General features: G+C 36.1%; 1 protein-coding gene across 11 annotated transcripts in view; it reads right to left on the bottom strand.

Moving 5' to 3' along the window:
• The window catches only part of rg (A kinase anchor protein rugose), a 187,893-nt gene extending 174,300 nt beyond the window's left edge, over nt 1-13,593 (bottom strand). For 2 of the 11 annotated variants that reach the window (XM_044393575.2, XM_044393585.2), the window contains exons 1-2: nt 13,037-13,593; nt 8,658-9,413 (exon numbers count right to left, since the gene is read on the bottom strand). In XM_044393575.2, coding sequence (XP_044249510.1) covers nt 8,658-8,816 — 159 coding nt within the window. In that variant the 5' untranslated portion in view covers nt 8,817-9,413; nt 13,037-13,593. Of the gene's footprint in view, nt 1-8,657; nt 9,414-11,181; nt 11,292-13,036 lie in introns of those variants that run through there. The other 9 variants (XM_044393578.2, XM_044393590.2, XM_044393594.2 and 6 more) reach the window with 7 other exon arrangements.
• Between the last annotated feature and the right edge of the window lie 719 nt (nt 13,594-14,312).

Genomic DNA, 14,312 nt, shown 5'->3' with positions numbered 1-14,312 from the left:
TTTATCACTTTCCTCGGACATAATTAAATCAAGGGAAACAAGCACGCTTCAATAGTTTTCAATCCCATAGCGTCAATTACATAATCACAATCGATTCCTTTTTCGTACACGGCAGCCGAAGGACTCCTCAAAATGTCCTGCGAAAGTCTTCCCAGGGAAACATTTGGGCTGAACCTTGAATAATATAAAAAAAAAACAAAAAAAGAGGAATATGACCAAGGGGGATGGTTTGGCTACTCTGTATCTGTATCCGTTTTTCTTTCAGGTTTTGGGTTCCGTTTCGGTTACAGTTAAGGTTACAGAGAATCCCCGCTCAAGAAAGGGAATCGCTGACAGGCGAATTAACGCACAAACCGAACCGAAGGATTGCCCCAAATAGAGCTGTTGACCCCGGTATTAAAATATAGAATCGCAATAAATAGCATTCTTCGCAAGTTAGATTTAAAGAAGGCCTTAGGTTTAAACTTTAAAGCCTACTTTAAATTTAACATGTGGACGAGAAAACGAACTAACTAAACTTTAAGTTAATAATCCCCTTAACCCAGTGAATTAAAACAATAAATTTCTGAAAAGTACAATACAATTTCTTTAAAAATAATAAACCAATAAAAAAATAAAAAAAAACAAAAAATCTAATTAAAATTACATAATTTTCAGTACAAAATGTAATAACCTCAGGTTAAAACTCGCACCGTTTTGGAATTCAAATGTTATAAATATATCTATTATATATTACATCTTGGAACAACAGGAACCGGGTTAAATGCAATCATTTAAGGGTCAAGCCAGATAAATTTCAACACATCCGGTATTAACCAGATGTTAATCCGATTTCGCATTTGCTACCCCATGGTATCCGTTAGCCAGACCCGCCCACTTCTTCTTGCTTTCCGCCAGGGTAACATACATAAATAAGCAGGCGACAGCGAACTGTGGACCACCTCCAAAAAAAACTGTGGGAACCCAAGGATCAGACTTCCCCATATAATGCATGCCATATATAAATAAATAAAGGCGGGGAGAAAGGAAAAAAAAAAAAAGAAAAGTAAGTGAGAGATGGGAGGTGGGTTGGCGGAAAATGCGAAACAACAGCAGCAGCAGCTAAAAAAAATTAAAACAGATTTTAGCCACCACTACCGTCAGCTTTATCACTAATATAGCCACCCGAAGCGACCATAAAACCGTTTGCCTCCTATTGAATTTTATTGATTTTTCTTCGACATTTCAGTTGCTGTTTTTTCACTTCTTCTTTTCTTTCGCTTCAGCATTTGTCGTCAACGTAATTTGCCAACCCACGCTCCAATAAACCCGCCCTCTTTGTGTTTGCCATTCTTGAAAATGTTATTAAAATCTGAAGAGGAAACATCTCGGGTTCCATATAAAGTTTCTTATCACAGCCATCAAAGTTCTCTAGATAAAACTTGATTAGCCAGCGGATCTATTGACATAGTAATGGTTTTTTCGTTGGGTAGAAACTCTATTGGCAGGAAACCTTTTTATTTTATAATTGTTATTTAGTAAAACAACTAACAAATTTAATTTTTTTTTAAATCCCATTAAAAAACCTAAAAATAACAACTAAATTATAAACGTAGAAGCCAGAAAATTTATGTAAGTTGTAAAACAACCATAAATAACTGGGACAAATTATATTTTCCAATGTGTCAAAAACATATGGGATCCCCCAAACTCGAACGTAGAATCGAAGCCAAACAACAAATGTGACCACTGCCAAGTGGCCAAGAGGCGTCGGGCATTATTTACCAGGGGATGCAACGGGTGCAGAGGGGGTGTTTGGATGTGGGTCGATCACCCCCTCCCCTCCCCCTCGATTTCCTCGATTTTCCACCCGCTCCTTCTCCTTCTCCATCCACTTCTCTTCGAGTTTTTCCCTTGCACACTTACGAAGTGAGCCACACACTGATAATGACGTTAATGAAGTTCCACAGTTGCTGCCGCAGAAGTTTTCATCAGCTTGCCACGTTGCGTTACAAAATGTGCCCATAAATGTGTCACGCCTCCAATTCAACCACCCATTCCACCCCCTCCCCCCCTGTAACTTTCCACCCCTCCCCCAGGAACAACAAACCCAAACACACAGAAGAAGAATAGAATATTTGTTTAGATAAACGAAAATTGGAATACTCTTTAAGAAAAGTAATTTTCGATTTTGACCTTTATTAATTTTCATATTAATCAGACATTTTTGTATCACAAAAAGTAAAAAATCGATATTTGTTATCGAACGTCTTAATTTACATAACAATCGTTATTTCATCGATTTTACAGTTGGAACGATTTTAAAAGATTATCATTACTAAGCCCGTAAGAATGTAATACATATATTCGATATTAATTAATTATCGAGCATTATTTATCGAAGTTTAATATCGATTTATCGATCGATTAATCATTTTCTTATTAAAATATTTATGTTTTATATTTTAATTTTTAACAAATATATATTTTTTTGAGGGAAAATAGGAGGTTAGTGATTATCAAACTTATTTTCAAATTGCTTATACCCCCCGAAAAGAGGGCATCGAAACCGGATGGTCGAGCCATGCAATCAAAGGGCCGTCGAAATGGCTACCGGTTACACATAATACGTCCGTAGTCCGGGGACCCAGACCCGTAGCTAGATTTTCCCGGCTCTACGTGCCCACGTAATGCGTAATGCGGCGGGCGCATGCGAGAATCCCTTCAGTCGTAGACTCGTCCTTAAATAACATTGCGTTGTTCTTTATTGGTCGTTAAATCTCTTGCGGTTGTCGTGTCTTCGTTTTGGCGCGGCACCCACACCCCCTTTTCCCCCGCCCCTGCCACTCCCACACACACACACAAACGCCCCTCCCTTGTGCTGTTCTGTGCAAGCAGCCATTCCACCCCTCCGCCCACATGGAAAACTCCTTTGGTGGCCACGTTTTCCAACTGGATGTGAATCTTAAATGCGTCAGGCGCAATGGGAAACAAGCGGGGATTTGTGCTTATAAATCTTTTTACACAACTTGCATATTGTCATTAAGGGAAATCTAAATGTGTATTACTTCCTAAAAAAAATTTTTTTTGTAGAAAATTTAAATTTGTTATCCAAATTGATATGTACCTGTTTAAACTAAAAAAACCGAGCTCAATTACCATCCAATGAGTTTTCTGCATTATTTATTCCATTTGTATAATTCTGTTTATAAATTAATATTCTAAAAAAAATAGTTTGTGATTTTTAAAAGTTTCTTGACAAGCCTAATTTGTATTGTACAAATGTTTCAATATTTTTTCCAATTTTTGACCATAGTGCAGGTACTGCTGTTGTTGTTTTTATCGCAGTTGTTTTTGTTATAGGTACTGCTGCTTGCGAAAGTACGCGAAAGCAGCCCAAAAACCACTCGATTCCATTCCAGAACAGGCCAAAAAATAGAGGGAAAAAGCAGGGGCGGCGAAGGGGGGGCGAAACAGAAGCAGTTGGCCAAAAGGAAGAGGCAAAAGCAAAAACAAAACAGAGGACACAGTGGCGCCGTTTCTCGTCGCGTTTTGTTGTTGTTTAATTTTCCATTTAGGGTTGAAAGAGAGAGCGAGACATATAGATAGACAGAGAGAGGGGTGCAGGGGTGGAAGAGAGCGAGCGAGAAGGGGCGAGCGGCCCATCCCTGTGTTTGTTTTTGTATTAACGTATACGTTTCGTTTTCACAAGAAGAAGAAGTTCGTGACGTTTCATTTCGTTTGGCTGATAAGAGAGGCCAAAAGAGGCTAAGGGGGAGAGGGGAAGGGGGAGGTGGTGTTTGAGGGGGTGGGAAATCCCCACCCCAAAAATTAATCCACCCACTTGCATTCCACACGTTGTCTAGGCGAGTTTTCCTTTTCGCTCTCTCCCTTTGTTCTTCATTTCACTTTCTTCGCTCTCCACTTTTTACTTGGCAACACAAAATCAGGGATATCTTTTAAATTTATAACTAAAAAATAATTAAATAAAAGTTAATAATAATAAATTTATAGGACCATATGTTGTTCAATTTATATTCAATTCAATTTTTCCATTACTTTTTCGATTGTTCGATCGTCTGATCAAAAAACCGTCTAAATATGTGTATTCTCATTAAAATAATTTATTATTTGAAACATTTTTAAAACCAAATAGATTTCAAAAAATATCTTTATAAATATATATTTTTGTTTTTAGACGAAAACAGAATTTTATCTGTTTTTAAACATTTAATAATAATAATATAATAAATTCTACGAAAACTCTTAATATAGATTTTTCCCAGTGCTCTTTGCGGCCGCCAAAACCACCCACTCAGTCGCCGCCACCCCCTAAAACCACCCCCTCTCATCTGGCGGCGGTGTCCTTCATCAGGATGCCAACAATATAAAGCCTATTTTCATTGTTTCCCCTCTGACACTTGAACAGCTGACAGGCGTCGACGTCAAAGTCATGTTGCTATTGCTATTGTTGCTGTTGTTGTTGTTGTTGTTATCGTTGCCCGGGCCGTTAATTAAATTAAGTAAAAGTAGCAAAGTATGTTCGTACATTATTTAGTAGAACCCTCATTTCTATTTTGTATTTTTCCACCTTTTTCTCCTTCGTGCTGAACGACTTTATCAGCCAGAAAATGATATGTAAAGGTGAAGAGGGAACTAAACAACAAAAAAGGGGGGCAGGGGAGGAGAATATACATATAAAGAACAAGATAAATAGAGGGGGGTGAACAGAACAGAGCACCTTATACGTTACTAACTAAATGTGGAAAAGAAAAAATACTGGCTCTCCGACAACAATTGCTGATTGTGAAACGAATGTGCAAACATTTATCTAGATAATATTTATAAAACGAATTTTCAGATGGTGAATTTACAGATGGTACAAAAGATACAGCTTTGGACATGTACAATTTTAGGATTTATATATATAAAGAAAAAATTGTATATATTTCTACAGATATTTTACTTTTTTCTTTAACAATTACAAAAAGGAATTTAAATTGTTAATGTTCATTCCTTTATAAAAATAAATTTCAAACGCACCTTACTAAATTTTTATTTTCTTGGAAATCAATAAAAAATAACGTTACGACCACTGCTATTTGGAAAATCCTAATTAAATATCAGGAAAATTAAATGTAATTAAAAGGGGCTCCCCATTTGCCCTCAACGAATAAAACATTGACAAAACCCAACCGAATCGTTATCCTTTTTTATGCATTTCCCTGTTGGATTTTTAATGCAAGGAAATACCTTCTTATTTTTAGGGGCTAAACAAAAAGCGATTTGCATTAAACGATTATTTTACTAGCGGAAGCGAAGGGAAGGGAAAACAAGAATGAGAACGAGAAATCGATTAAAAGGCTTTTTGCCTCTCTTGCACGTGACACCAACAGAAGGCTTTCCGAAACTCTGGAATCAAGAGAGTGGGCGGTGGGGTGGTGGGTGATTGGGTGGACATTTGCTAAGCGGGGTGGAACGCCCCTGGCCCATGGCCAAAAAAGTGGGCGGGGGGAGTGAGTTGTACTAAGCTGAGGCCCAGAAGCAAATGCGCCACATGGCAAAACGGGCATAATTGAGCCGTATAACAAGCCCAATGACCGATTAAGCCAACATGGCGAGTGACCCTCAAGTGAGCCAAATGAGTTGAGTTCAGTTCGTATTGGTTTCGGTTTTGTTGAGGTGGGGTCGTAAAAGTACTGGTAAGGACTGGCGGGAAAAAAGGGCAAATTAATCAATTTTGTGGCCTCGAAAATGAAAGAAAATATTACATATTATGTTTTAGAAAGAGTTGCTTAAAAAAATAATTCCGTTCAAAAGTTATAACGATTCAAACATTTTTTCTTTTTGTGGGGTGGCAACTCTACCAGGAGAAGTAGTTTGAGTAGTATATTTGTAAATATAAAGTTTTAAAATTTAAATTATTAATAGAAAAAAGGGCAAATTAATTAATTTTGTGGCCTCGAAAATTAAAAAGAGTGGCATAAAAAAGTAATATACATTTTGAAAATCTTTCCACATTCCGTTCAAAATTTTTAACGATTCAAAAACCGTTTTCTTTTAATGGGGTGGCAACCCTAAGAGAATAAGTTTTTTAAGTAGTACATTTGTAAATATTAAGTTTTATAAGTTAAATGCTTATCAAGAGACATTAAATTCAGATCTCGCACATAACAAATGTGTGTTCCTTATCCAAAATGGAATTTCCAAATTGTTAGCCATCCATTAACCTGCGTTATCTGTGAGATACGACCCATGAAACGCATCCATTACTAGTCCTACTCCCAACTCACCTGGTCTCCAATCTAAGCTATCCATATCCATATTTCCACTCATGTCCCTATATCAACGTTTGCCATCCATTAACATCTCCATATCCATAATCATTAATCGACCACGTTGTTTCTATTGATTTTTTGGGGTTTGGGATGTCTTTGGAGGGGGTTTTTCACGGCCTTTGCGTAGGCGTAGGTACTTTTCTTCTTTTTATTTTATTATCTTTGTGGAACATTTTTTTTTTTTTTGGTTTTGGCGGCTAGAGTTTTTTGAGTCTGCAGCTGGCATTGGAACACGTCAACGCATTTTTTCACGCTTATCAGATCGTGCCATATAATGTACTATGTATGTATGTATATTATTCTCCCCACTTGGCACACATTCCGCTTTTTTTTTTTTGCTTTATATGTAGGTGTATGTGTGCACCTGTGTACCTGTGTCTGTATCTACAATTTATCTGCCGGTTTGGCGCTTATCTTATCTGAGGCTATTCGAGTGCGATGAAAACGACGACGACGACGACGACGCCGAGCGGATGACGAACTTCAATTCAATTTCTTTTCAATTTCTTATTACGAACCCCACCCCTCCACCGACTAACTAACACCCCCTCATACTTTCCCTACCCCTTTTTCAGCCCTGATTTCCTCTTCTCGCTGACAAGATTCACATCCTTTTTGCACTTGGAAAATGTAAATCCCCTATTTTGAGTTAATTACCATAAATTGTAAATTGTAAATTTATTTTCTTAATTACTTTGACGAGAAAAAAAGTAGAAAATAATTCTGTATTTGAATTATAAGCAGAACCCCTAAATTGATTTCTTATTTTATTTATTTTTGCCAGTGTAAGGCGCAAAAATATTTTTCGCATTTTCAGCTGAGCCAACGCCAAAAATGTGGCCCCCAATTGGATGGAGGTGATGTTTTTCTTATTTTATTATAATTTTTTTTTTTTGGCTGGAACTTGGATAATTTTTCCGACTCAGTGGCAGGCGCCACCTGGCGGTGACTGTTTGGATGACGCTGGGTTTTTCTCCATTTTTTTCCCATGAGCCCGGGGGTGCGGGTGAAAAAAGTGAGCGGTAATGATGAGCGACGGTGTCGTGTTTTCATTAAGCTTCAGAAATTTAAATATGTTATAATAATAATGTTCTCTCCACGTGTGTGAGTAGGTGTTTTGGGGATGGATGGAGAAAACCTGAGGAGGGTGGAAAAGTTGGGTGGTGAATGGAGAATGCCGGGACATGAAGAAGACAAGTGGCACAGACATTGTCTTAGTCCCCAGTCTTTTGATCCTAATCACAGAGCCCCACAGTCGGGCGAGATTTTTGGCATACTTCTTATAATTTCACCCACATTCACAGCGACCTCCAGAATCACCCACTCAGCCACCCACTCAACCCACCAACCCCCTTCTTATCCTTTTGCATTTGCGGCTTGCTGGAAATGTTAATTTTCCCCTAATGGGAATGGGGAAAAAGACTGTCTTGCTGTGTGTGTGTGAGGAAAATGACTTTCTAAACAGAGAGTTAAATTGCTGTCGAGATTTCAAGTGCATTTGTTTTTTCGCTTTTAATTGTCAGGCCTCTTTAAGTTTTCAAGCCAAATTAAATGCGGCTGGCTGTTATCATTGATATAATTTGATTTTAATTTTATTTACGCAACATTGCAACACCTGAATGTAATTAAACTGCATTTAGTTTTTTTGTACGCATTGCAGTGGCCTGCATGAATGTTAATTTTAATGCTATTTATTTTATTAATTGATGAAGAACGTTAAGGGAATAATATATTTATTTAAGCTTTTTTATCTTAATTGCCATACAATGCTATTTAATATAAATGAATACATTTTATTTTTAAAATCAACTTTTTAGTGGCCTAACCTTTGCGCTAATTACGAGCTACTTAAATTTGCTTATATTTCTCAGTTGTGAGCTCACTAGTTCATATGGAACCCATAAACCATGAGTTTAAGCGAGTGGCAAACAAAATGTTAACCAATTCACTATTCTGATCTCACTTCAATGTTGTGACCCACAAAAGCAATGACCCTTGCAAGTTTTAAAACATAATAAAATTAGCCAAGTAATTACTAATATGATATAGTCTCAGTCTATTCGGGGAACTTGTTTGTAGCTAAGCCTTTAAACTTTAAAAAAATAATATTATCGATATTTTGTGCCATATCTTATTTACGTAACTTGGATCATAACAAATTTTCATAAATAAATGTGAGTAATAAATTTAAGACTTAGGGCTGCAACATGCACAATCGATATCACAGTGCAATGCCCATCGATATCTTTCGTCAGCGCCTCTGATTTCAGTAATGAGCTTCGTAATGTGACAAAACCTGTTCAAAATGTACATAGTTTTTTTTGGTTGATTGGCACTTACCAAATGCAGAACGGTATTGACCACCTCCCGGTTGGTCACCTGGCCAACCTCGATGAGGCCGATGAGGACGGCAAACTTGAGATTGTCGGCGGTTGTCATTCTGACGATTTCGTCCGGCCGTTTGATCTCACTGTACGGCGGACGCATGATGTCCGCCATTTTGGTGCACGATTTGTGGTTCAGATTATTTTCGTTTGTTTTACGGAATGGTTTGTAAATTGTAAATTTTTTATTTATTTATTTATTCGCGTTTTACATGCGATTTTGTTTGTTTGTTTTTTTTTTTTTATTTATTTTTATGTGTTTTTCGGTTTTATTAAATTTTTTCGTTTAGTTTTTCATAGATTGAGTTATAGAATTAATGGATGGAATGCACACGAAAATACACACACACAGATACACAAATATATAATACATATATAATAGATATATATGATGATTGTAATGCTATATATATATATATATAAACAATTAGATATTGCCAGGCAATTGGAGGGGAGAAAAAAATTATTATTTCAAATTTTTAATTTTTTGGCTGGATTTTTTTTTGCTATTTTGATTTTATTTTATATATGGATAATTTGTATTGTTGCACTTTTCCAATTTTCATCTGCTGTAGTTGTTGTAAGGCAGCTATATTGCTGTCGTTGTTGTTGCTGCTTTTTTTGCTCATATTGAGCAACTTTTGCCGTCGACACTTGACCAATTTTGCATTATTTTTTTATATAATACTTGGTTATATTTTTAAATTGCACACTTTTTTTTATAAATTATTTTGATTGAGGTTTTGGTGATTTTTGGTGTGGTTGGTGGTTGTGGTGGTGACATACATAAAAGAAGAGAGAAAGAGAAATAGGTACATGAGTACGAATGCAATAACTCTGATATGTTTTTGGATACAGTGCGTTTCAAAAGGGTAGGTAGTAGTTAACTTATTTTAAGCAAATTTTAGAAAACTTCAGCTTGACTTTTATAGTGGAAATATTTATTATCATATCATATCATAAACATTTTAAGATTGAACATCCTACCGTCCTACTGTCCTACGCTCTTGAAACGCACTGTACTCGTTTTGGGTTTCACAAATTTAAATGAGTAGGTACATTAAAAATTAAATTAAATTCTTATTTTACATATAATCCAGCTACAAAGCAAAATTCTAAATATTCGTTTGATCTGCCATGGGTTAAGTTTTCGGGGGGAGTTGGGGTTTTTGGGAGGTGGTATTAGTGGTTTTTCAGGGACGCGGAAAGTGGGGAATTTTTAGGGGAGAGGGGGTTGGCATACACGTGCTTGATGGAGCAAATTTTCGTTCCATTATTCATTCGCTTCTTGGCTGCTCACAGAGCAAAGTGGAAAATTGTCTGGGGAATTTATGTGCATTTATAATTTTCGTTTTATTTGTTACTTTTTTTTTATTGTATATTTTTTTCTCTCAGCCAAACTGACGACTTGCATTAACTCCCGGCACGATCTAGACCCAGATTTATGTAATACCACGTTTAAAAAGTATTTGGCTTTTTTGAAAATCTCGGCTGATGATCGATTTCATTAGCTTATGCTTTATGGTCACTTTTACTCTATATATATGTTTAATACCTATGGTTTTCTCGACTGGTCGTCACGCACCGACGATAAGACTGGGGTTAATGCCCCGCGGGCACTCAAAGTGCTGGAAAAACCATGGGAAAACTGTCGAAGGCACCAAGTTCTAAAACGTTCAGCAAACACCACTGAACGGGGATAGTAAAAAAAAAAATGAAGGAAAATAGCGTACATATATAACGCTGACACACCTGAAGAACAAGGTGTGTGCTTCTGATTCAGCTGGCGATGGAAAGACCATAAAAGAAACGCAGCTGTGTGTTAAAGGAAAAACTCTTCGAAAGGGGGTTTTATTGGAAAAATGTCGAACAAGACAAGTACACTTAATTAGACACATTTCTATTTGCAATCCCATTTGGTTGTGGTAAAAATATTCAACTAACTTATAAAGGGCAAATTTGTTATCTTTATTAAATTATAAAATTAACAAAAACGTGGTTCCTAACTCTACTAATATAATACATACGTATTTGCATTTAATCTATTTTCTCAAAATCTAAAAATTTTATTTAAAAAAAAATTTGATAATACTTTTTTAAAAACCATCGAGTTGTGTAATTTTTTATAGGTTAAAGGAAGGAATTAAGGATTTTTTGTCGAGGGGAAAGTTAATAGGTCTTACAAAAATGCATTTTTACATTCTTCTACTATTGGCAAGCTCTTTTTGATTTTATTATATACTACATTTTATGATATAAACAGTACGAAAATAAAAAAAATAATCACAAATTCGTAAGAAAGCAAGAAAAAAAAACGAAAAAGGCAAAGAAGAAAAACCGGCGTGGCAAAAAACAACTGGTTTCTTGATTTAAACTTTTAACTTTTCTTTTCTTTTAAGATCCGGTAGGTGGTTGATACCACTTTTTTTGTGTTTAGATAGAGCAGGTGATTCATTTTTTTTTTATTGAGTTTGGCTTACGATTTTTGAATGCGGCCACTTTGCTAATTGCACGTCAACAGAAAAAAATTCCAATACTGAGAGCGAGTCTCATTGCGTTTCATTTGCTTTGCCTTTTGGCTTTGAGCTGCTACCACTTTTTGTAGTTGTTTTTTTTATGGTCAAAAGAGAGGGGGAGAACCGGTAAGAGAGCGAGCGAGCGAGAGTGGGAGAGATGTTGGTAATTTTGTTACGAAATAAAGATGCAAGCCAGTTGGAAATGAAAGTCACGCGTTCAATCGATCAAAAAGATCTGTAGAACCGCCATACGAACTTCCTGTTTTAGTGGCTAAAAAAATGGTCAGAAAAACTGCAAGTGTCATTTTATTACAACCTTTTCTGTACGAATTATTGGGATTTTATTAATTAACCTTCTTTTAGTCTTCTGTTTTGACTAATTATTATTATTATTACGTTGTTTAAGGTCTAGAACCCATATTAATCAATTTAAAAGTTTTTATTTTATTCCCTTTTTCAAATTTTTATAAAAATACAATTTTTTTTTTAATTTTATTTTATACTTTGATAGAACTCTCGTTTTTGTTTAAGTTGTAGTTACTAATTAAAAAAGCGATCAAATTGATGTTTAATCATTTTAAAAAAAGCCTTTCTAACTATCTTTAAAATTCTTGTATTTAAATAATCTTAATTTTTAAGCCATTGTTTTCAGTTATTATTTTATTTTTAATAATTCTAAAATTTTAAATATATTTCCAAGCAATTATTAAAAGTTAAAAAAAGAACGTAGGGCTATGAAATTTCGGCCAAAACTAACTAAATTCTCCGTCGTTTTGCCCACGTTCTCTCATTATTGTTGTTGGTTGGAATTGTCGTTGTTTTTTTTTTTACCCAACTTTTTGTTGGTGGCCGAAAGAGAGACAGAATTTGGTTTTGGTGGTGACTTTTTCGGGAATGGGGGGTGGTGGGGGGAGTGGGGGTTCGGCTGGTGGTGGTAGGGTGTTTGTGAGGGGGGTAACCCGTTTTGGGTTTTGTATTTGTTTTTGTTTTTATTGCAATTGCAGCAGGCGGCCATCTAATTATGAATTGCAGTCACGCCGAGACAAGTTTTTCCTTTGTTTTCCTGCCGCGCTCTCCCTCTCTCTCCTACTCGCTCTTCGGGGCTTTTCCCTCTCTCGCGCTCTCTCTTGCACGGCTTTTCTCACTTTTTCAGTGGGAAAAATCAATGAAACGCGAGAGAGTAGCGCTCTCTCTCTGCACCTTCTTCCCCATCCCCTCTAACTTCCTTCTTCATTTCGCCACCCACCTTCGAACTCTCTCTTCACTCTCTCTCTTCCTTACACCAAAAAAACGGACACACGTCGTCAGTTTGTTAACTTATTACACTGAGCAAAAAAGTTGTTTATTTTAGACTACAAAATAAATAGAAGTTATTTCAACTTTTTTTGTTTGTTCTCCTAACAAATATATGTTTTCTTCAGCTAAATAAATTTCATAATAAAACGTTATGCTGAAACAATGAGCCAACTTTTCTTTCAGTGTAGTTTTTACCACACACACACACACACTCAACACATACAAATGCTCTCTCGCGCTCTCCCATTCTCATTCTCTCTCGCAACGTTGCGGCTTTTTCTGCTTCTTGCCACTGCTACGTATTTTTTTATCTTATTATTTTGCACCGCTTTGTTGGATTTTGTCATATTCCAATAAGCAAACACAGCGACACCGAAATGCTAATTGGCCCAGCTAACTATACCAGTAAAACCGAAAAAAAACTAATCACGAAACTCAAAAAAAAACTCGAAAAAAATTCAAAAAACTGCAAAAACACAACAAAACGTAACGTAATAAAGAGAGCGTAAAACTTTATATTTACGTTGATTTTTTAGCCGCTTGCCGCCGATATTTTAAGTCTGTTTACTGTTGTTGTTTATGTTTTGTCGTTGTTGTTGTGGTTGTTTCTGCTACCATTATTTTTGTTGTTGTCTTCGCACATACACAGTAAAAAAAAGTGGCAAAAAAAGAAATGAGTAAAATAAGACGCGGCGGGATGCAAAAAGGAATTGATTCATAAATTCAAAAACGCAACGTTCACGTAACAACAAAATACAACCATTTCTTTTTTGAATTTGACGCCTTGTTGTCCGCAAAAGATGATTTAATTGAATTACCCAGCGCAGTTCACCTCCGCATTGTATGAACTTTAGTTTTCCCAACTTCTTTCGTTTTTCGTTTAATTCACGATTTCGATCAGCGTTTTGTGTCTTTCGATTCTGTTCTCTGTGCTTCGGTTTCTCGTTTTTCTCCGCTTGGCGTTTCCCATCCAACTGAAATTCCTCCGCTGTTCTTTCCGCGCGCTGCTTTTTGTTATTTACGCGGCCGCGTTGAAAAACGTAATGCTGCGAAAAACAGAGGGAATTTTGGTTTTGCGTCCGCGGCACCAGAAAGAGAACTACGGTTATTAATGGCAATTGGAAATGGGAGAGCTGAGAGAGGGAGAGCGAGAGCGGGCGAGAGAATCCCAATTGGAAGGGGAGAGAGAGAAATGAGAGGAGAGAAAATGTCCAGGGATGTTGCGTTACTCTAGTAAGGAAATTAACCTTTTCGAAATTCGAAATCGCGGGATTACATTATGTTAATAGAAGTATACCATAACCTACATTTTCTGTTATTTACTTAACATAAGAAACAAACAATAAAGTTTTAAAAAACTACAGAAGCAACATTTTTAAATTTTAAAATGGTAACCCAAATCTAGTTCACTTTAATTTGTAACATTTATTCATTTTTTAGTTACCCAAAACTAAGCTTTAACCATTTTTAGATTGATTTTAAAGTGAGACTGGATTTTTAGTTAACAAACTGAGATCTTTGTTTTCAGATTTGGCATTTTTACAGAAATAGCCCCTGTTACAATTTTTTAAATAAGCCAAGATTTGCTTAACTAAACTAAAAAACTGAGATTATAAAAGATACAAATTGCTAAATATTAAAATATTCTATGAAATAGTCAATTGCAAATGTTTTTGGAATCCGGAATGACCTCTCTCTTTCAAACAGCTGATTGAAGGGAAATTTCGAGTTAATGTCGCCAAGGCGCGTGTATAACAGATTTTCAAAAATTTTAATCTGTTCGAAATGTGATGGATAAA

Source organism: Drosophila takahashii, chromosome X, assembly GCF_030179915.1.
Source record: "Drosophila takahashii strain IR98-3 E-12201 chromosome X, DtakHiC1v2, whole genome shotgun sequence".
In the NCBI taxonomy this organism is placed as follows: Eukaryota; Metazoa; Arthropoda; class Insecta; order Diptera; family Drosophilidae; genus Drosophila; species Drosophila takahashii.
Note: the sequence above shows the minus strand (reverse complement) of the source record. Positions and strands in the feature narration are given on the sequence as shown.